Below are 23,557 nucleotides of genomic sequence, written 5' to 3'. Positions count from 1 at the left end.
ACACACAGGGCGAAACGATGGGCCGTGCCCCTATCTGCATGACACAGCCTCACCATCGTCATGTTTCGTGTGGGCATCATGGCAGAGGAGAGCTTTAAGGAGGGCTCTGAAGGTGGCTGCCGAGGTGGCTTTGTGGATGCTTCCAGGGAGCTCGTCCCACACATGAAGGGCAGCGTGGGAGAAAGGACCAAGGAGCTTGTTGGCAAAGTTGACAAGGGGCTGATGGAGGCTGATGCCAGGAGCCGATTGCAGGCAGGCGTCAGATAGTGAATGAGGCCTGAGGAGTTGCACTTGAAAGTCAGCCTGGTGGAACTATCCTGGCTAGGGGTGAACACTACACTTGTGATACCAGTAGTGTGGACACAGTTATACCAGTATAAAGGTGCCTTGTACGGGTACTTTATTACCCTTCCCAGGCAGGAATAGCTATATTGGCATCAAGGACCCATCTAGTAAAATAAATGCTTCTCCACTAAGGGGCTCCTACTGGTTTAATTACACCAGGAGAGTTAAAGCGATACAACTGCCTCGCGCAGACAAGGCCTGAGAGATGATAAGGTGGATGAGGCTAGGCCACGAAGGGGCTCAAACGTGCAGAGAAGCCACGCAAGAGAAGGGGGAGCCGGGGGAGACATGGCCAAAAGGCAAATGGTCTTTGCAGCGGCATTGAGCCTGGCTGGGAGCAGGGCGGGATGGCATTTGTCAAGGCCAGAGACGGTGAGAGGTCTGGCTGGGTGGATGGCCGGGAAAGGCCGGATCTTAGAGCTATTAGGCAGAAAGCAATGGCAAGATTCAGAGGTCCCCGGCTGGGAGGACCTACAGAGAGGGTGGAGTGCAAGATGACCCCCGGGCTACGGGCTTGTGTGCCAGGCAGGCGGGTGGTGCTGTTTAGAGAATGAGAAAGGACGGAGGAAGGGCATGGGGTGAAAGATTAAGTGCTCTGGGTTAGCCAGGCGGAGCTTGAACTTCCTGAGCTTCCCCCGAAACGTCTGGGTATGTGACCAGGCCTCTAGCTCCGCAGGGCCCGCTCTGCTGGGATGGCCTCTCCCCTTCCCCAGTGCGACCCACTGCCCGGGGCACAGGACAGGCCACTGGTTTGTGCCTCTCAAGGACACAGATACGAGTTCTCTGGATCAGCAACAAGATCCTTCTCCCGCCCCCACCCCTCCTGCAGCTGTCATTCCTTAGCTGTCAAAGGCTCACACATTAATTGCTTTCCCAGAGGCTACTTCCAAGCAATGAGAGTTTGGCCCAGGGCTAGTTAACTGGTGACTCATTGCGCCCTGGGGTCAGCACTTCTTCAGGCAGGTTCTGGCCAGTCCTAGGCCCTCCTTGCATAACTCAGGGGGTTTTATAAACCCAGAGAGACGCCTGCCCTGGCCCCAGAGACTACAGAGCTCCCCTCCTCACACACTCTCCTCCTCCAGGGGCTGCCAGGGTGAGGAGCCGGGATGAAGGTCATACGCTTGGTGAGTAGGGAGAGGCAGACTGGCCTGGGATCTGAATCCTAGAGGCAGCAGAGGAAAAGCCGTGGGGTCACTCCCATCGTGCCCAGCCATCGGCCCCCCCGCCTCCCATCCTCCAGGTCCGGATTTGCCTAGCGTCTATTAGCCAGGGCTAGGCCCTGGCTAGTTTTCAGTGTCCCAAGAGACAAGGCTCCCACTCATTCCATTGGGGACATGACTCACCAGCCAGGCTGGCAGGAAGGTTTTCCTGTGGTTCCCCTGAGATTTTCCTTTGCTGGGTTTGGTCCTACGGCTCCCTCTGGCTCCTCTGTGTACACACCCCACTGTACCTTCCCACCCCCATGCAGAGCTTGCATCTTCCACTGGATCCCCCACATGCAGAGAGACCACTGGATCCTCTGTGTTCAGACCCCACTGGACCCTGCTGGATCTCACACACAGAGATCCTGCTGCTTCTCATCTGATCCCCTATGCACAGACCCTACTGTCTGTGCACAGACCCCATCATACCCCATCAGGTATCCTGCACACACAGACCCTACAGGTTCCCAGATGTGTGTGGATGCTCCTAGTCAATCCTATACATATAGATCCTGCCTTCCCCCACTGGCTCCCACATGTACAGATCTGCCAGATCTGCTGTGCTCAGATGCTAGGTGACGCCCAGGGCTCAGGGTCCAGCCCCTTCTCCTTGATCTCATAGCAGTGTCAGGCACACTTGCCCACCTCTCACCCTTACGCTCGGGCCCTACAAGAGTTTGCTAGGAGGATAGGGGGATTCTTGTCCCCACACTCCTCCCCGCCATAGGTCAGGGCAAAATTGAGCCCTAAATAAAACAGTGAGCCCTGTAACCATCAGTAAAAGATAGACACACAGGCCAACGGATTGTTAGGGACCATCAGGAAATGGATAGGTAATAAGACAGAAAATATCGTAGTGTCACTAGATAAATCCATGGTCTGCCCACAAATTGAATCGTGCGTGCAAATGTGGTTGCCACATCTCAGAAACGACACCTTGAAATGGGAAAAGGTGCAGAGAAGGGAACAAGCTTCCGAATGAGGGGAGATTAAAAAGACCGGGACTGTTCATCTTGGAAAAGAGACGACACAGGGGGGATAGGATAAAGGGCTGTAAAATCACGACCGGTGTGTGAATAAGGAAGTGTTATTTACCTGTACACAAGAACCAGGGGTCACCTGATGAAATGAATAGGCAGCCAGTTTAAAACAAAAGGAAGCACTTCTTCTTAAAGCACACAGTTAACCTGTGGAACTCATTGACATGGGATGTTGTGAAGGCTAAACATATAACTGGGTTCAAAAAAGAATTAGATCAATTCCTGGAGAACAGGCCCATTAATGGCTTTTAGCCAAGATGCTCAGGGACACAACCCCATGCTATGGGTGTCTCTAAACCTCTGAATGCCAGAACCTGGGACTGGACAACAGGGGATGGATCACTCAATAATTGCCCATTTCTGTTAATTCCTGCTGACGCATCTAGCACTGATCACTGTTGGAAGACAGGATACTGGGATAGATGGACCATTGTTCTGACCCAGTATGGCCGTTCTTCTGTTCTTATGACATAAGTAGTGACATCTCTGTACCTTTCCTCAGCATATATTTTTGACAGGTTTCCAACTCCCCTTCCCCCATGATTTTGTCTCAATTAGACTTCAGCATTAGACCCTCTTTTTGGTCCAGTGAGTTGGCTGTATGGTTCTGGAAGACCTTCCTATCATGCCCTCCCTTTCCAGGGCCCCTAGGGTTCCTTTCGAGCCATGTGTGCATTTATGGTGCCATGGGCCTGGTTGGGAAAAAAACGAGATTTAAAAAAAATGTTAATTAATTCATTCTTCTGGAATCATTAAAAAGAAATGATTAAATACATATTTCATGCCTTTCACTCATTTTAGAAAAAATATGCTTTTTATGCCATTACTACAATTCTAAATAAAGCCAATTAAATAATTGTATGAAAGTGCTAGCAAAATTCTCAATACATATGTGCAAAAGGTTTAACAAACGAATAAAAGTATCTACCCCCAGACACCCCCTCTATCTATCTATCTATCCCCAGACACCCGCCACATCTATCTAATGCCCCCTTATATTTTCTTTGCTCTTTTTCCTTTATTTTAGAGAAAAATATGCATTTATATTATTAGTTCAATTCTAAACAGATTAAACACTTGCAAAAAGGGTTAGTAACAGAGGAACAAAGAAGTGTTTATATATAAATACATAATGCCTCATGCATTTTCCTCGTTTTTCGAGAAAATATTCTTTTAAGCAGTTAGTACAATTCTAAATAAATTAAACACCCGCACAGACACAAACACTCACACACCACACTCTCCTTTGTGGCTGCTATTTAAAAAATTAAAGCCGAACTGCAGAGCGCCCTGGTTTAAACTCTCCCAAACTCCTGAGAAAAGCACCATGAGGAAAAAGTTATTTTCTTTGAAATCTTCCTGGCCATTTTGTCATTGTGTTGCTAGATAACACAGGTATCTTAAGTGTGAAGACAGAGAACAGGTGTTAGTTAGTTGCTTTTTGAAGGCCAGTAACAAGGCTATGCAGGACCTGCAGGATCGCCCTTCCCCCTCCCAAATTCCTCTCTCTCCACACCAAGCTCTGAAAGGATAAAGACGGCAATGCTGCCTTTGGCTAATGTTAATGTCTGAAATACCGACACTCTTTCATAGCACAGGTTTCAGAGGAGCAGCTGTGTTAGTCTGTATTCACAAAGAGAAAAGGAAAAGGAGGACTTGTGGCACCTTCGAGACTAACAAAAGGCTTTACCAGTTCCGCCACCCTCCAACGTAACACTTTATGTAAGCAGGGGGAACTTTATGTAAGCAGGGGGAATGGGCCTGCTATTGTGGGGAACTTTCCTGGCTTATATGCTACCCCGGTGAAGTGGGCTAGGGAAAGGATCTGAGTCCTCACTCCCACTTCCTTTACCCAGGGGCCCACCTGACCTCGAGGGCTCCCCTTCCACCCTCCTGTGTGACAGAGTCCTTGTAACCCCGACAAGGCTGGGCCCAGTATTCCTGGGGGGCTCGACCCCCAACTTTGTCGTGGTCACTCAAGGCAGGGGGTAGGGTGTCCCCACTCTGAGGGGCTCTCTCCGCACTGGACATTTCCCTGACCCACTGATCATTACATATAGTTCAAAGCAAATACAACTGATTAAACAGCAAGCAACTTTAAAAATAAGGAAACAGTGGGAAAGGTGAAAGGAAAACCTGTCACCCCGCTCTGTGGCCCAGGGACATCGCAGCCAGCATCTCTGGACTGTCAGGGCAGTTCAGTCTGCTCCTCACAAGTCCCAGGCCCCTGTCCGGGCCCTGGCTGTGCTGCAGAGATGCTGCGGGTCTGACCCTTGCTCTGCCGGTTCCCACATGCCCTCGGGCTCTCGGTGGAAGGACCCTTCTTCCCAGCGTCAGGCCCCGTCGGGTTCTGATCCCCGCCTTGGCTGGGGGCGTCTCCCTGCGCTGGGCCCTCTGCCCAGGGTCCCCCACCCACCCACGCACTCTCCCCAGCTGCTCACTGCACCCGGCTCCGGACGGCTCCAGCCCCAGCCCCGGCCCCGGCTCCACTCTGCCTCAGCCTGGGTGCAGCTCTGCCTCCAGCTCCCTGGGCTGCTTCTCTGGCCCCTCTGGATCTGGCCCAGCTCTGCTCCCCAGCTTGCCGTGGGCCCCTGCTGTCTCCTTAGCTCAGCCCCAAGCTGCCTGCCCCAGGCAGTTCCAGCTCACAGCAGGATGGGACCCCCCCTGACTCCCTGATTAGCCGGCCCGCCCTGTCAATCAGGCTGACCTGGAGCATTGGCCTCTCCCCATTGGTCCTGGGGACTGTCAGTCTCAGGGTCCTGATTCTCCATCGACCCTTCCCCTTTCTTTTGGTACTGGGAGCCAGCAACCAACCGCCCCCCCCAGTGTTAGTAAGGAGAGAACAGTGCCCTTGTATTTAGAAAACGATGCACTCTGGGCACATGTGGACAGCCAGTGCATGCATCACAAGTGCACGCAAACGGAAACTGGACATACGCAGAGGGCCGTGCGAAGCCCTGCTCAGCAACCGGTGTGTGCTGCCTGCACGTGGCCGTATGGGGGTCGATAACAAGTTATTTCAGAGGAATGAAGAATAAAAACCAGGCAATCGCATGACACATGCGTGGAAGCCTGTACACGTCCCCCTGGGTGCACACAGGCCATGCACAGACAATCCCCCAAAGTGTACACACTCAGACTTGTTTTTCAGCCCTAGTTTATACAACACACACACAGCCCAACTTAAAGGAACTCCAACTGTGTAAAATTGGTCAATACACCCGGGCAGGAGACAAAATGCAGGCCTAGATGAAACTATTCCTACTCTATGTAAAAGAATTCATAACACTTTTTACTTTTCTGTCCACAGCTGCTGCCCGTTTTGTTAACCTGTAACTCGTTCAGTGTTTAAGGCGCCTGCCTGGAATGTATATTGATAAAACTTGGATTTAATAAATGAAAAAACAATAATGGAGTGTTCAGGAAACCCATATTTTAATATTTGGGAGGCGATGGATACAAACAAAATGTTCAACGCCTCTGAAACGGTTTAATAGTCAGTATTTTTACATTATTCACTTATTTGACCCATTGAGCAAAATACAAAAAAGAAATGAAAAATCCTGAAACGGCCACAAACACCTACATTTTATCTAACTTAGAGGCAGGAATTTGGCAGTCAGATAAAACCCAGCTGCAAAATTATCACACTCTGCTCTCCCAGCACCCGGTTGAGCATCTGATTTCGGGTCTGGCGAGCGCAGGCTGGGCCGAACCCAGTCGTGCCTTCAGAGATGGTAGTCTCCCGGTACTCCAAGGCCTCTGAGGAAACAGTGCTCAGCTGCTGAGGGATTTAAATACAAAACACAAGCCAGGTTTGATTTTAGTTTTTATGCCACACTTTAAAACCTTTACACTTTGTGTCAGGAGGCCTCTTCGGCCTTTACAAAAAATTCACCTCAGGCTGGTCTTGCTCCACAGACCTTTTGGCGGGTGTGGGGCAACCAACTGCTCTAGCAAGTTCAGCAACCATAGCCTGCTCTTCTCACCCCTACCGCGCCTTTTGTGCAGCGCCTTAAACATTCTTACATGCAGCTTCATAGATTCCAAGGCCAGAAGGGACCCTTGTGATCATCTCGTCTGATCTGCATAACACAGGCAAGAGAACATCCCAAAATAACTTACGTGTGCCTCGTCTCTTCCACCCCACTGTTTGAATGACTTGGGGTCTCCTGATTGAGTTTCAGAGCCTCAAACAACAGCGGGGCTGAGGAGCCATCTTCTGGTTCTCTTCCTCTGCCCCATCCTTGCGATTACTTTCTTTGTCAGCTACCATGGTCTCATGGCTTGTCTGGCTTGGTGCTGGTGTGCCCTTCTCTGCACCTTTTCCAGTTCTAATATGTCTTTTTTGAGATGGGGCAACCAGAACTGCAGGAACTATTCAAGGTGTGGGTGTATTATGGCTTTATATAGTGGCATAATGATATTTTCTGTTTTATTATCTATCCCTTTCCTAATAGTTCCTAACATTCTGTTAGGCTTTTTTACTTCTGCTGCACATTGAGTGGATGTTTTCAGAGAACTATCCATAGTGACTCTAAGATCTCTCTCTTGAGCGGTAACATCTAATTTAGACCCCATCATTTTGTATACATAGTTGGGATTATTTTTTCCAATATGCATTACTTTGCACTTATCAATATTGAATTTCATCTGCTCACTTTGCCTAAGAACATTTGGTGTGGGAACATGTCAAAGGCTTTCTGAAAGTCCAAGTACACTATATCCCCTGGATCCCTCTTGTCCACATGCCTGTTGGCCCCCTCAAAGAATTCTGTTAGATTGGTGAGGTATGATTTCCCTTTACAAAATCCCTGTTTACTCTTTCCCAGCATATTCTGTTCATCTGTGCTTCTGATAATTTTGTTTTTTACTATCATTTCAAGCTCACCAGCCTGTAATTGTGAGGATCACCTCCGGAGCCTTTTTTAAAAACAGGTGTTACATTAGCTATCCTCAAGTCATCTGGGATAGAGGCTGATTTAAGTGATAGGTTACATTTAACAAGTACCAGTTCTGCAATTTCATATTTGAGTTTCATATTTGGTGCAAAATACCTCTGAGCTTTCCTGTTTTCTTCCAATCCTCTCTTACATCATATCCTCTTTCACTTCAGCAAGGCCTTCAATCCCTCCCAAACCCCTCTGCGTTAGGGCTTTAGTCACCACGACGCCTCTGTTTTCAATGATTTCTCAGGTCTATCAGATGCTGTCTTGTGTATTTATCTCTATCAAGTATCTAGATCAGTGATTCCCAAACTAGTTCCGGCGCTTGTGCAGGAAAAGCCCCTGCTGGGCCGGGCCGGTTTGTTTACCTGCTGCGTCCACAGGTTCGGCCGATCGTGGTTCCCAGTGGCCGTGGTTCGCTGCTCCAAGCCAATGGGGGCTGCGAGAAGCGGCAGCCAGTACGTCCCTCGGCCCATGCCGCTTCCAGCAGCTCCCATTGGCCTGGAGCAGCGAACCGCGGCCACTGGGAGCCGCGATCGGCCGAACCTGTGGACGCGGCAGGTAAACAAACCGGCCCGCCAGGGACTTTCCCTGCACAAGTGGCAGGACAAGTTTGGGAACCACTGCTCTAGGGTCACAGTTTGTGTACAATGTAACGTTTGATATAAGAGCGGGGGAATTATTTCTTGGGACCCCTTCAATGTGATGACAAATACGTAATTTTAAAAATTTAATTGTTCCTTTGCAGATACTGCTACAATATATCACCGAGCATTTTTCTTGCCAGTTAGAAACGACCAAGCACGGTGTTTTGGCCTGTTATATATGCCCAATATGTCCGATGACCTTGTTAATGTAATTTATTTATTTCTCACTGCTGATCCCCTTGGGAAAATGATTAGAAAGACTGGCAAAAGAAAGGTGGGGAGATAACACCTCAGGAGGCAGGGGAGAGCTTTTATATTACATAGTGCTCACCTGTGCTAAAGTATGCCAACTGACAAACAAAGCATATAACATTTGCTTTGCTAAATAAAGGTTCCAGACAGTTGTCAAAGTTTCCCCTAAAAGCCAGGTCTGATGTCTTATCCTTGGGCCCTATTTATGAATTATACTTTTTAAAGGTTGGGTTACTCTTTCTCTTTCTCTCGCTGTACGTAGCATGTAAGAAATACTTTCTAAACCATTAATTGGGGTGATTTTTTATTTCATTAGACCTTTGACTAAAAATAATATGTTTAGTAGAAGGAGATGGAGAGGACACAATTTTAATTACCAGCTATTAGCTTGAGAAAAATAGGGAAGGTGAGGTTGGGGGCACATGTTTCTTCAGATAATCACAAAAAACTCAGAAAAATGGAAGGGTCAAGGGAAGGTGCCAAATGGGGAACCTTTACCTCTGTCCTTCAGGCAGTCGGAAAGCCATGACTTAAAATTAGGGCTGTCAAGCAATTAAAAAAATTAATCGTGATTACTCGTGCTGTCAAACAATAATAAAATATCATTTATGTAAATAATGATTATTAAATAATAATTTTGGATGTTTTCTACATTTTCAAATATATTGATTTTAATTACAACACAGAGTACAAAGTATACAGTGCTCACTTTATATTTCTTTTTGCTACAAATATTTGCCCTGTAAAAACAAAAGAAATAGTATTTTTCAATTTACCTCATAGAAGTACTGTAATACAATCTCTTTATCATGAAAGTTAAACTTACAAATGTAGAATTATGTACAAAAATAACTGCATTCAAAAATAAAACAGTTTAAAACTTTAGAGCCTATGAGTCCACTCAGTCCTACTGCTTGTTCAACCAATCACTAAAACAAACAAGTTTATTTACATTTTCAGGAGATAATGCTGCCCGCTTCTTGTTTACAATGTCATCTGAAAGTGAGAACAGGCATTTTCATGGCACTGTTGTAGCCGGCTTCACAAGATATTTATGTGCCAGATGTGCTAAAGATTCATACGTCCCTTCATGCTTCAACCACCATTCCAGAGGACATGCGTCCATGCTGCTGATGGGTTCTGCTCAATAACAATTTAAAGCAGAGTGGACTGACGCATGTTCATTTTCATCATCTGAGTAAGCTGCCACCAGCAGAAGGCTGATTTTCTTTGTTTTTGTGGTTTGGGTTCTGTAGTTTCCATGTTGGAGTGTTGCTCTTTTAAGACTTCTGAAAGCATGCTCCACGCCTCATCCCTCTTAGATTTTTGGAAGGCACTTCAGATTCTTAAACCTTGGGTCGAGTGCTGTAGCTATCTTTAGAAATCTCACATTGGTACTTCTTTGCGTTTTGTCAAATCTGCCGTGAAAATGTTCTTAAAATGAACAACATGTGCTGGGTCATCATCTGAGACTGCTTTAACATGAAATATATGGCAGAATGCGAGTAAAACAGAACAGAGGACATACAATTCTCCCCCAAGGAGTTCAGTCACAAATTTAATTAACACATTATTTTTTTAACGAGCGTCATCAGCATGGAAGCATGTCCTCTGGAATAGTGGCCGAAGCATGAAGGGGCATACAAATGTTTAGCATATCTGGCACATAAATACTTTGCAATGCTGGCTACAAAAGTGCCATTCCTGTTCTCCCTTTCAGGTGACATTGTCAATAAGAAGTGGGCAGCATTATCTCCCATAAATGTAAACAAACTTGTTTGTCTTAGCGATTGGCTGAACAAGGAGTAGGACTGAGTGGACTTGTAGGCTCTAAAGTTTTACATTGTTTTGTTTTTGAGGGCAGTTATGTAACAGAAAAAAAATCTATATTTGTAAATTGCACTTTCACGATAAAGTGATTGTATTACAGTACTTGTATGAGGCGAATTGAAAAATACTATTTCTTTTATCATTTCTAAAGTGCAAATATTTGCAAGAAAAATAATAATATAAAGTGAGCACTGTACACTCTGTATCATGTGTTGTAACTGAAATCCATATATTTGAAAATGTAGACAAATGTCCAAAAATATTTAATAAATTTCAATTGGTATTCTACTATTTAACAGTGTGATTAAAACTGTGATTAATCCCTAACCCACATGGGGTAGCATCAAAGACTTACAGCCCATACTCGATGGGGACCCCATCCTGAAATAAATCTTTCCCGAATGCCCCTTCTGGCCTTCAAACAACCCCCCAACTTTGCCAAGTCATCATTAGAAACAAGCTCCCCACAGACTAGGACCCACCAATGCCAAGTGGCACCAGTCTCTGCCAGAACAACAAATGCAAAACGTGCAGGCAAATCTCCACTGTCATGATAATCAACATCCCCCATAACACACCTTTCAAAATCCATGGGTCCTGCACATGCCTATCACAACATGCAGGGTACTTCATCCAGGAGTGGCGGAAGCCCCTTAAAAATGGGGGGCCCACCATCGCCTGAACTGTGGTCCTGCCCTGCCCCTTCCCCCTGAGGCCCCGCCCCTTCCCCAGGGTTGGATTGAAGTCTTCATTCTGTGCAGTTCATGTAGGCAAAATTTTACTAAAATTATGAGGCCTCTTTACGGTGGAAGCCACTAGGGGCTGATTGCCATTTGGGAGAAGAGGATGATGAGTAAATGGAATAGGGAAATTTTGGGGGAAAGCCTGGTACAGTACCGTAAAAGGCTACGGGGGTCAAAAAAACCTTCTGACTGGCGCAGAAAAATGTGACGCACCCTAATATTTTATGATGTGTGATTATGCAAAAGGCCGCGTCGTTAAAGACGACTTGCTAATTGGCTCAGGCAGGGGGGTGTGGTTTGTCGCCTGCTCCCAGAGCTGGGAGTTTTCGGTGGGGTAGATTCATAGGTTCATGGAGTTTAAGCTCAGAAGGGACCATTAGACAGGGCGGGCCTTAGGGAAATGGCACCCTGGGTGAACCTGTATTTTGATGCTCTGGCCTCCACTGCCTCCCTGAGCTCCCCACCCATCCCCCTAAGCCTCCATTGCCCCCCACTGATCCCCCCATTGCCCCTGGCCCCCACTGTCTCCCCAGGCTCCCCACCCATTCCCCGATCACCTATGTCCCCTACTGTCTCCTTGGGTTCCCCACTGCCTCCATATCCCTTGACCCCCGCTGCCTCCCCCACATTGCCTCGAGCTCCCTTCCACGGCCTTGCACCCCAGACCCAGCACGCTCCTTCCCTCTTGACCACAACATCCTGGGTGGTCACCCACATTGCCCACCCATAAGGCCGGCCCTGCCATTAGATCATCTAACCTGACCTCCTGCATTTCACAGCCCATTCAAATTCACGCAGTTCCCCCTGTATGGAGCCCAATAGCTTGTGTTTCACTACCGCATAACTTGTGGTGTAGCTAAAGTGGATCTTCCAGAAAGACAGCCAGTCTTGCTCTGAAGACCTCCAAGATGGACAAACCACCCCGCCCCCCTTGATAATTTGTGCCAATGGTTAATCCCCCTCACTCACTACGACAAAATGTGCCTTATTTCTAATTTGATTTGGTCTGTCTTCAGCTTCCAGCTGCTGGTTCTTGTTCTGCCTTTCTTAGCTGGAGCACAGACCCCTTTAGTGCCCAGTCGCTTCTCTCTACGAAAGTCCCTATACACTGGAACCAAGAGTCGCCTGTCAGCAGCTTGTTGATGAGCTAAACAGATGGGGCTGCTCTTTATGTCTCTTGCTTCAAGGCATTTTCTCCCCCCGCTTTGAGTTGTTTTTGTGGCTCCTTTCTGCATCTTCTTCAGTTTTTCAACATCCTTTTTAAAGTGTGGACCCCAGAAATGAGGATTGTGGAATCAAACATTTTATGTCATGATCACTGGGCCTCTGCAACCACCAACTTCCAGTCCAGTGATTAATTCATCTTTGTCCATCATAATGAGGTCCAAAATATTCACTTTCTGTTGCGTAAATGGCTTTTCTCATCTTTCTCCCGACTCTCCCCATCCCTTTTAAAAACCTTCTTGGCCATCTCTGAAAGGCGGCTGTAGAACAACTAGATCCCGTACACACGTCATTAATCCTAAAGTTATATTTACCCTTCCGATCAGGAATCCCTTGCAGCCTTTGTGCATGTGTGTAATGTAGTTAGAAATGTTCTAACTGCATACAAATATTTTTTTCTGAAAATTAGAAAAATGCATGATAGATATCATAGAATTATATATAAACATTTCTCCTTTATTCCTCTGTTATTAAGTCTTTTTTGCATATATTTAATTGATTTAGAATTGAGCTAACTGCATAAGAGAATACATACCTTTAAAAATGAGGAAAAGTTATGTATATATGTAACCCTTCTGCCCGTCAGAGTTGGCAGCAACAAGGGCCGGGTTCAGTATCTAGAGGTTCTGTTTCAATAACACAATGCAAAACTGGCTTGAGCCCCGACCTAGTGACCTGGGACAATTACACCCCCCCTTCCCCCCAGTCACCTCTAAGGGGCAATACTTCCCCTCTCGCAAGCACAGAGTCTGAGTGTAGCAAAAGCCTTTTAATAAAGGAGGGAAACAATGAGGCATAATGTTGGGGAAACACCACAAACAGGATTCATAACACCAACCATGAGCAAAAGACCCTCCCCCAAGTAAGTTTGGCAGTGTCCTTTTCCTCTCAGGGTCTTAAGTCCAGCAACCCAATAGTCACCCGCCCCCCAACCCCAGTTTCTGTCCTTGGTCAGTGCAGCCCCCCAGAGTTCAGAAGTTCATCTGCTGAGTTTACCTCCCAGCCCGGGTGGAAGTGGAGGGAGGTGGGGGGCATCTTACATGCTCCGCTGCTCCGGTCAAAGGCCAAGTGCCATGCCTCTCCATAGGGCTCTGCTGCAGTCTTCACCACCAGCCGCACCTCTCCGCCAGCCGCCCTGCTATCCACTCCGCTCTCCACGCCTCTCCGCCAGCCGCCCTGCTATCCACTCCGCTCTCCACGCCTCTCCGCCAGCCACCCAGCTATCCGCTCTCTGAGCTAGCCAATTGCCACGTCAGCTATCCGCTCCACTCCGCTCTCCATTCTCCACACCTCTCTGCCAGCTGTCCTGCTGTCTGTTCCTCTCTGCCAGCCGCCCTGCTATCCACTCCACTCTCCCCGAGCTGTCCTGCTGTCCACTCCTCTCTGCCAGCCATCCACACCGCTCTCACTGTCCTGCTGTCCACTCACCAAGTTGTCTTCAGGCCCCCCCCCCATTTAACACAGCTCTCAGCACCTTCAGCTCTCTGACTTTTAGCTGGTAATAGGGGGAGCCTCAGTGCTGGTGCACTACTAGCCCAAAGTATGTCTAATGCTCACACCCAGGTGTTAGCAATTTCAGCTCTGCAGGATAAAACAAGACTCCTAACGGAGCCAAAAGTAGTTCTATTATTACACCATGGAAGAAGAGAAGGAATTAAAGTAGTGTTCAGAACCTTCAAAAGAGCCCACACTCCCCAGTACATATACCTACCCCCAGCCTGTCTCAATTCACCAGGTTTTGGAACCCATGTCCCTTGTCTAGCGAGTGCTCTTTAGTTGAGGGCAAGTCCCTCCGTCATAAAATGCCAAGTACAGTTCTACTGTCCTTGATTCACATAACCAGGATAACAATGCTTTATTACTCCTGCCCCAATAACAGAGAGACTGGGGATCCCACAGCAGCCAAAGTGACCATTTGGGCAAGCAGTCCATCACGCTAGGCAGGGTGGGTGTGCCCATGCAAACGAGATCAGCCCCTGAAGTCCTTTTCCACAGCTCACCACCAGATGTCAGGGTAAAGCTTATTCTGACTGCTTACATATATATATATATAACATAACACTTCTCTTTTATTCCTTTGTTATTAAGATTTTTTACATGTATTTATTCTATATAGACTTGTACAATTACGTAATTTGACTAAATTTAGAATTGTACTAACAGCAAAAGTGAGGATAATGCATGAGTATATATAAAGATTGATTTTTCTCATATATATATATATATACTATTACTCTGTTACTAAGCTTTGTTGCATGTATTTAATTTATTTTAACTTGTACTACTGTAGTGGTTGTGTACAATTATTTAATCAACTTGATTTAGATTTGTGCTAATTGCACACAAAGTACATTTTAAACGAAAAAGAAGGAAGAAGGATGAGATTTATATTTATTGGTTTGTTTTGAATGATTCCAGTAAGGATACATTAAAAAAGTACCCCCCAAAAATCTTGTTTTCCCCCCCAAAATGGCTGAATGGCGCTATAAGTGCACGTGACCAAACCTGCAACCTAGGGGGTCCTGGAAAAATAGACAGGACTTCCAGAGCCATATGGCCATCTCATTGGACAAGAAGGAGAGCACTGGAGTCTGATTGGTGGGTTATAATAGCTGGGGGGGGGGCATGGAAACCTGTCAGAACTATAGGAGGAGGAAAGGTGTAGAGTATCACTAGTGACACAGAGCTGGGCATTGGAGCTGGTTGGGAATTTGCCACTGGATCATGATTCCATCAGAAAATGCCGATTTGTTGAAGTCGAACTGTTCCATGGGAATGTGTCAATTGCAACAAAACTTTTGCAGGAAGCAGACCGGTCTGTTGCCTGTGGATGCACTTCCTGGCTCTGTGGAAGCCTGCCTGGTAGTCGGCTGGGGAGTCCGGGCTGCCGGGGTTCCCAGTGCCGGCCAGCCCGGCAGGTAGGCTGCTGGGGAACCAGGTCTCTGAGAGCTTTCAGGCTCACTGACATGTTCTGTGGAACTGGGAGTCCACTGTGGAACACGGACAGACAGACACATGCACAGACAGAGTGACGGACTAACGGACAGTTGGACATACTGACCCAGCATACAGACAAACATACCACCTGGACATACAGTTTGATCTATTGAGGCAATAGCCCCTGGTAAGGACGACCTGGCCAGGGCCGCGTGGGAGGGGCTGGCAGGGAGGGGAGCAGGTGGGCACTGCCCTCGCTGGTCCCTCATGCCTTCCCTCGCCCCAGGACGCAGATCCCTCTGAAGTTTACCGGCCGGAGGCAGGGGCTGAGCATGGCAAGCTGAAAACAGACTACAGGAATTACACGGTGAGCTCCCGCCGCCCTGTCGTCTGCAACTGGATATCTGGGACCTACCTCATGGGCATGGGGTGTCAATCCCCCATGTCTAGGCAGAGACGGGTCCCGGTGCTAGGCGCTCAGGCTGGAGCCGATCTGCTCTGGCCAACAGGCTGGCGACCCGGTGACTGCAGGAACTGCACTCCCTGCTGGGGCTAGGAGGGGCCAAGGGGGAGGCCAGGGCTGGAATAGCCGGGAGTCCCCTATGGCCAGCGCTCCCGCCCCGCTCCCCACAGCGCCCTCTGCTGGGAGAGACTGGGACTGGAATAGCCGGGAGTCCCCTATGGCCAGCGCTCCCGCCCCGCTCCCCACAGCGCCCTCTGCTGGGAGAGACCGGGACTGGAATAGCCGGGAGTCCCCTATGGCCAGCGCTCCCGCCCCGCTCCCCACAGCGCCCTCTGCTGGGAGAGACCAGGACTGGAATAGCCGGGAGTCCCCTATGGCCAGCGCTCCCGCCCCGCTCCCCACAGCGCCCTCTGCTGGGAGAGACCAGGACTGGAATAGCCGGGAGTCCCCTATGGCCAGCGCTCCCGCCCCCCTCCCCACAGCGCCCTCTGCTGGGAGAGACCGGGACTGGAATAGCCGGGAGCGCCTCCCACAGCCCGTGCTCCCGTCCCGCTCCCCATAGCACCCCCTGCTGGGAGAGACCGGGACTGGAATAGCCGGGAGTCCCCTATGGCCAGCGCTCCCGCCCCGCTCCCCACAGCGCCCTCTGCTGGGAGAGACTGGGACTGGAATAGCCGGGAGTCCCCTATGGCCAGCGCTCCCGCCCCGCTCCCCACAGCGCCCTCTGCTGGGAGAGACCAGGACTGGAATAGCCGGGAGTCCCCTATGGCCAGCGCTCCCGCCCCACTCCCCACAGCGCCCTCTGCTGGGAGAGACCAGGACTGGAATAGCCAGGAGTCCCCTATGGCCAGCGCTCCCACCCCGCTCCCCACAGCGCCCTCTGCTGGGAGAGACCAGGACTGGAATAGCCGGGAGCGCCTCCCACAGCCTGTGCTCCCGTCCCGCTCCCCATAGCACCCCCTGCTGGGAGAGACCGGGACTGGAATAGCCGGGAGTCCCATATGGCCAGCGCTCCTGCCCTGCTCCCCACAGCGCCCTCTGCTGGGAGAGACCGGGACTGGAATAGCCGGGAGTCCCCTATGGCCAGCGCTTCTGCCCTGCTCCCCACAGCGCCCTCTGCTGGGAGAGACCGGGACTGGAATAGCCGGGAGTCCCCTATGGCCAGTGCTCCCGCCCCACTCTCCACAACGCCCTCTGCTGGGAGAGACCGGGACTGGAATAGCCGGGAGTCCCCTATGGCCCGCGCTCCCGCCCCACTCTCCACAGCGCCCTCTGCTGGGAGAGACCGGGACTGGAATAGCCGGGAGCGCCTCCCACAGCCAGCGCTCCCATCCCGCTCCCCACAGCGCCCTCTGCTGGGAGAGACTGGGACTGGAATAGCCGGGAGTCCCCTATGGCCAGTGCTCCCGCCCCGCTCCCCACAGCGCCCTCTGCTGGGAGAGACTGGGACTGGAATAGCCGGGAGCGCCTCCCACAGCCCGTGCTCCCGTCCCGCTCCCCATAGCACCCCCTGCTGGGAGAGACCGGGACTGGAATAGCCGGGAGTCCCCTATAGCCAGCGCTCCTGCCCTGCTCCCCACAGCGCCCTCTGCTGGGAGAGACCGGGACTGGAATAGCCGGGAGTCCCCTATAGCCAGTGCTCCCGCCCCGCTCCCCACAGCGCCCTCTGCTGGGAGAGACCGGGACTGGAATAGCCGGGAGTCCCCTATGGCCAGTGCTCCCGCCCCACTCTCCACAACGCCCTCTGCTGGGAGAGACCGGGACTGGAATAGCCAGGAGTCCCCTATGGCCAGCGCTCCCGCCCCGCTCCCCACAGCGCCCTCTGCTGGGAGAGACCGGGACTGGAATAGCCGGGAGCGCCTCCCACAGCCCGTGCTCCCGTCCCGCTCCCCATAGCACCCCCTGCTGGGAGAGACCGGGACTGGAATAGCCGGGAGTCCCCTATGGCCAGCGCTCCCGTCCCGCTCCCCACAGCGCCCTCTGCTGGGAGAGACCGGGACTGGAATAGCTGGGAGCGCCTCCCATAGTCAGCACTCCTGTCCCGCTGCCCATAGCACCCCCTGCTGGGAGTGACCAGGACTGGAATAGCCGGGAGCTCCTCCCACAGCCAGCACTACTGTCCTGCTCCCCATGGCCAGAGATCCATAGCTACCTCCTGTGGAAGAGGCTGGGGCTGGAGTAGCAGGCCTGGGCTCTCATCTGAGTCACAGGTGTGTTGTTCCAGGCCGGGCCGCTGCTAGATCGTGTGTACAACACCTACCTGCTGATGCACACGCACCAGACCGTGGACTTTGTCCGGAAGAAGGTACGTCTCCTGGGGACTCACAGAACCCCACCTGTGCCCCTCCAGCACTGCTGATCCAGCCCCCCGAGATGCTGCAGACAGCCCCTTCCTGAGAGGGGACTATGAATCTCCAGCGGTTGTGTCTAGGAAAGGGTTAGCCACAGCCCGGCTCCCCAGGAGCCCCAGCCCATGGGAGCCCCCTCCGTTCCCCTCCCCAGCCCAACCCAGAGCCCCTTAGGGAACGCTGCTCCCCTGACAGTCCCTGGGAACCCCAGCCAAGGGAGTGAGGCTATTGCAGACATTTCCCCGCCCCATTTCTGGCCCCTAGAGCTGGCAGTGACCCCTGTGCTCACAGCTGGGCCTCACCAGCTCCCCTCTCCCCAGGGTGCAGAGTACGGGGCCTGCGCCCAGCGCCGAATGAGCATCATGGAGGCCTTGGATTTACTGGATAACGTGGTGGATGAATCAGACCCTGACGTGGACTTTCCCAACTCCTACCACGCGTACCAGACCGCCGAGGGCATCCGCCAGGCCCACCCAGACAAAGGTAGGGCCAGCCCCTCTGTGCGCTGGGACTGGGGCAGCTTGGGTGCGGGATCCCAGTTGGGGTCTCCACAGAGCTGGGTAGGTAGGAACCGACCCCCTTCCTTCTCTGGGACGAGAGGCTGCTGCATTAGCGGCTCCTCGTGGGTGCAGCCAAGAAACCAGCGTGGGTTTTTCTGCTGCCAAACAGCCCCGCGCGTGGGCTGCCCCCATCCCAGCCCCAGGCTGACCCCTCTCTGCTCTCTCTGTCACAGACTGGTTCCAGCTGGTCGGGCTGCTGCATGACATGGGCAAAATCCTGGCCCTGGCCGGGGAGCCTCAGGTGAACAGCCGTGGAGGCAGCGTGTGCTTCAGTCGAATGCACTCAGTATGACTGGTTACCCCCGTGTGACCCCTGGGGATCAGCCGGGGGGGGGGGGGGAGTGAGGGGGGCAAAGCCCTGAGGTGCTGGGTGCATGCGGGCCACCTGCCAGAGACACAGAGCCCTTTGCGACGGGAGCCAGTGGGGCCGTCCCCCATCCCTGGCCAGCTCCTCAACTGTGTGTTTCCAGCGGGATGGGCCAAGCACCCAGCAAGATTCAGAGGGAAGGGCCGCGTCCGTGGGTCCTACGGAGATCTGGAGCTATTACAGTTAATGCTCACAAATGCAAGGCGATGGGTGAGCTCAAGCTGATATCTGGCTACGAGAGCCCAGGATGGGGCTGGTGCAGGGCAGATTACCCTCCCCGCCAGCTGCCCACTGAAGGGACCATGGTTGGAGCCAGGACACTGGGTTAGGTGGCCCTCAGCTCGGCCCTGGCTGGTGAGCCCTTTGTTCCCATGTTCTCTCTGCAGTGGGCTGTGGTGGGTGACACGTTCCCCGTGGGCTGCAGGGTCCAGGAGTCCGTCGTCTTCAGCGACTCCACCTTCCACGACAACCCCGACACAAAAAACCCCCTGTACAAGTGAGTCCCCTCCCCCTGCCAGAGCACCTGAGCCCTGGGAGTCCCTTCCACTAGGAAGTGACCCCTAGGCTCACCGCACCCTACAGGGCAGCCACCCACTGGGACAGCTCTGCCTGACCCCCCGGCCGCCCCTACACCCAGCAGCCTCCCAAGGTCTGCAGGCTGGAGCAGCAGAGCGCTGGGCCTGGGGTGGTGAGAGCAGCTGGGCACTGGGGCGGGTGAGGTGTAATCCCCCTCCAATGGCACAGCTGCAGTCCTGAGTCCCCACTGCGCCCCTCAGGGGCAGGTCTGGGTCCTGCCCCCTTCCCCCCCAATGGGGGGCACGAGGCTGAGTTTCCCCAACAATTAACACGCCGAGTCGGCCGGTTGTTACTGCGGCTCATATTCCGCACCCGCCTGCAGGCACCCGGCCTGTGTCTCGGAGCCAGTGCTCGTGCCCTGTAGCCCTGTGGGGCGCTCCCCCAAGGAGAGGGGACGAGGCGGGAGGGCTGAGGCCCTGCCGGGAGCTCCGCTGACCGGCTCTCTCTCTTGCTCAGCTCGCAGTACGGGATCTACCAGCCTCACAGCGGCCTGGCCAACGTGCTTATGTCCTGGGGCCATGACGGTAAGGGCGTGCCTGGCGGGGGGCTCCTGGCTGCGGCCGAGGGCTGGGCCTGGCTCCGGAAGCCCCTTGGAGAACGGAGCTGGGGGTGGGGTGGGGATTTGCTTTCAGGGCCCCTTCAGGGTGAGGGTCAATGCACCAGTGGGAGCAGATCCCTGCTCCTGGAGCTCTCGGCTGCCCTCTCCTCCCGGCTCGCCCTCGTCTCGCTCCTTGGGGGTCCTCCCCTGCCCCTTGTGGTCAGTGTCCCATAGGGCTCCGTTCGCACTATCTCCCTCGCCCCTGGGACCACAGCTGCACCCCCCCTTCCCACCTGCAGTTCCCAAACCCACCGCCCTCTCCTGCCCCACTGTCCCACTCCCCACCTCCTGCGCGTCGGGCCCTGCTTCCCTGGCCCTCTTCTCACCTTGCTGCACCCTTGGCCTGTGCACCCCCCCCATGCCAATAGCCGCCACCAAAGAGCAGCTGGGTGGCAGAGAAACAAAACGGTGGGTGTGGGGGCGGCTCTCCAGACACATGATCCTCTCCTCTGCCCAGAGCAACCGGGATCTTCCCCCCAGCAGCCCTTCCCCATCCATAGGGGCTTAGGGCACTGTGATGGAATACCCTTGCAAAGCATCTCTCCTGTCGCCCGCTAGCGGCTGGGCCACAGAGGATAGCAGCCTACTGCTGCTGCCAGCTAACAGAGGTGCGCCAGTAGGTAGTGCGTGACTTGTGTATCCCCCGTTCACAGCTGGGGAAACAAAGGCACAGACTTGCCCAAAGATGCAAATCACTGTCAGAATCAGGAACAGAAGAACCCTGTTCTGCCTTCTCCCACCCCTGCATCCTTCGGGCTGCACGCCTGCACCACTTTGCAGTCTCTTTGGTATTGTCAGCTCCTGCGATGGGTGCTCCGTCCTGACTGATCTGCACAGCGCCTGGCACCGGGGCTAATATTGTCAGATGTGGGCAGTGATCAAGGGTGCCAGCAAGAAGCTCCCAGGGCCTGGTTTTCAGCTGGGGGCCTGGAGCCGTAGGGCTACATCCACTCCTTACAGTAGGTTCATTTCTGGCTGGCACAGCCCACAAGCTCCGAGAAGGGTAGCAGTGTCTTGTGAGCAGACAGGCTGGGACAGGGCATTGGAGCCAGTCTGGGTGCCTGGGCTCATGGGACTAACACTGCTCTTTCTCCCCAGAGTACATGTACAAAGTCATGAAATTCAACCACTTTGCTCTCCCCCAGGAGGTAAGTGGTTTGGGATTTTTGGAGGTTTTTTGGGGGGTGGGGGGGCAAAATGGGGGTATGTGGCTGTGAGAACTGGCTCATGCCTGTCCCGCAGCTGAGCCAACCCCCCAGGACTGTCTCCTGCTGCCCACAGGGACAGCATGCTGGGCATTTGCCCCATCGGCTTTCCCCTGCTGTCCAGCTGGGTTATGCTACCCCCTGCAGCAGCAGGAGGTCTTCACAGTCCGGTTCCTCTGCCTCCACCTACTCCTTGATGCCCCATTGGCACAGGGCTGATACCCCCCCACCCACGCAGGCTCTCAGGATGAGGTACCAAAAGCCTTGGGGACACAAAGGGGAGATTTGGGGATTGGAGAAGGAGCAGCTGCCCCCTGGGCTGGGCTGCATCAGAGTTGGTGGGATGGCTGGGTCCGGGCCGATGCTGGCCCTCTCACCCTTTCTCCTCGTGCAGGCTTTCTACATGATCCGCTTCCACTCCTTCTACCCCTGGCACACGGGCGGGGATTACATGCACCTGTGCAGCAACGAGGACCTGCGCATGCTGGCCTGGGTCAAGGAATTCAAGTGCGTGCCCAGCCATGGGGAGAGGGGAAGGGGCTGCTGAGCTAGGCCCTGAGGATGGGCATAGTGGCCATGCAATCAAAGGCAGCAAATCTGAAACCGATACTAGGAAATACTCCCCCCCCACACAACACAGAGTACCAGCGAGCTGTGGAACTCTCTGCCACATGAAGTCATCAAGGTCAAAAATTTAAGATTCACCCAGGCCTTGGACATTTTATGTGGCCAATAGGAACACACACAGTTATTGATGCTAACATGTTTTTGCACTGATATTAAGCTTTTGGGCTTGAGCTGTGCTCCAATTATTAGAGAGCAGGAGGGGACCTAATGTGGGATCCTCCCCACTCCTCACCTCCTATTACAGAGTGCTTGCACCTTTCTCTCGCACAACTGGTTCCATCCCCTGTTGGAGACAGGATCCAGGACTGGGGGGACCTCAGGGCTGATCCCATCTGGCAGTCACAGGCTTTGAGATCAGGGTGAACAGAGAGAGGCTGGAGTGAGCAGGGAATGGGGGCAGGGCTGTGGCTGGGGAAGGGGGCAGGCTCCCTGGCTGAGGCTGGTCTCTGAGGGTCAGTGTTTGGGGACTGGCTTTGGCTAGGAGGCGTATATGGAACGAGTTGCTGTGCCCACAGGGAGCCCTGGAGAGAGCCAGCCCAGTTACAGACATGGGACAGAACTGATCACCTCCATGCTCCACGGGGTGGAGACAGAGAGCAGCATTGGGGTGGATTATCCTTGCCTTCCTGGGATGTTTGCCCTGTTGCTATGGGGCAGGGTGCAGCCAGGTTCCTGGGAGGTGAGTGGGGCAGGGACAGCAGAAGGGGAACAGCCTAGTTCAGCCTTTGCTTTCTGCTCCCTGCAGCAAGTTTGATCTCTACACCAAGTGCAAGGATCTGCCCGACGTGACGCAGCTGAAGCCGTATTACCAGTCCCTGATTGACAAGTACTGCCCCGGCCAGCTGTACTGGTGACCCGCTGAGCAAGCGCCCACCTGGCCCCGAGACAGCATCCCCACCCAGTCCCCTACCCTCACCCAGCTGGCTGAGCTCAATCCCTGAGCACAACAGGAGCCAGCCTTTAGGGAACAGCCGCCTTCAGGCCTGGCCCTGCATTCTCCCACCGATCAGCCTGCAAGGAGGTCCCCTAGAGCCGCTGGGCTGGGCTGCTGGGGGATCCAGGCGCCCCGGGCCGGGGAAGGTACATGCGGGGGGAAGCGGTGAGAGGAGATGGCTCCATTTCTCATTCTGTTCCCCACTCCAGCTTGCGGAGGCCCAGGTACTTTACTCAATGCCACATGGGCAAAGAGCAAGCTGCAGCCACCCACTCCCCCCGCCCTGGCCCACCCCCTGCTTAGAGACACCGCTTCCTCCACGAAGCACCCCTCGTTTGCCCCTCACTCTGCCCCTGCACAAGCCCACACAGTCATTATCAAGCAGCTGAAAGCCCCCGGCGCAGCTCAGTTTCTAGCCCCCTGCAGCCAGGGCGGGGTACGCAGGAGCAGCGCTGCTGTGTCTGATCTCCCCTTCAACCGGGGCGCCGCTGTGCTGGGGGTTGTTTTCAGAGCTCAATAAACAGGTTGTTAGCATACATGGTGCGGGACCTGTCCCATGCACGCTGCAGAGCCCTGCAGAGCTAGCATCACAGCAAAGGGGGTAGGGAGTTAGGGTACTGAGCTGATGCTGGCATGTTGGGGGCACCTGTAACTCATCGCTCCTGGCCTGGCTCTCCTGCTCCTCCTAGGGGGCAGCCGCCACCATTGCCTCA

General features: G+C 52.9%; 1 protein-coding gene across 1 annotated transcript; it reads left to right on the top strand.

Moving 5' to 3' along the window:
- The first annotated feature begins 78 nt into the window (after positions 1-78).
- On the top strand, positions 79-22,764 carry MIOX (myo-inositol oxygenase). Its single transcript, XM_077807343.1, has 10 exons — positions 79-258; positions 15,453-15,533; positions 17,854-17,934; positions 18,298-18,460; positions 18,711-18,823; positions 19,291-19,400; positions 19,937-20,004; positions 21,177-21,226; positions 21,678-21,790; positions 22,656-22,764. The coding sequence occupies exons 1-10, from the start codon at positions 79-81 to the stop codon at positions 22,762-22,764; spliced, it is 1,068 nt and encodes a 355-aa protein (XP_077663469.1).
- Positions 22,765-23,557: the final 793 nt, after the last annotated feature.

The sequence above is a fragment of the Eretmochelys imbricata genome, chromosome 1, assembly GCF_965152235.1.
Source record: "Eretmochelys imbricata isolate rEreImb1 chromosome 1, rEreImb1.hap1, whole genome shotgun sequence".
NCBI classification, from domain to species: domain Eukaryota; kingdom Metazoa; phylum Chordata; order Testudines; family Cheloniidae; genus Eretmochelys; species Eretmochelys imbricata.
This window is presented reverse-complemented; position numbering and strand designations above follow the sequence as displayed.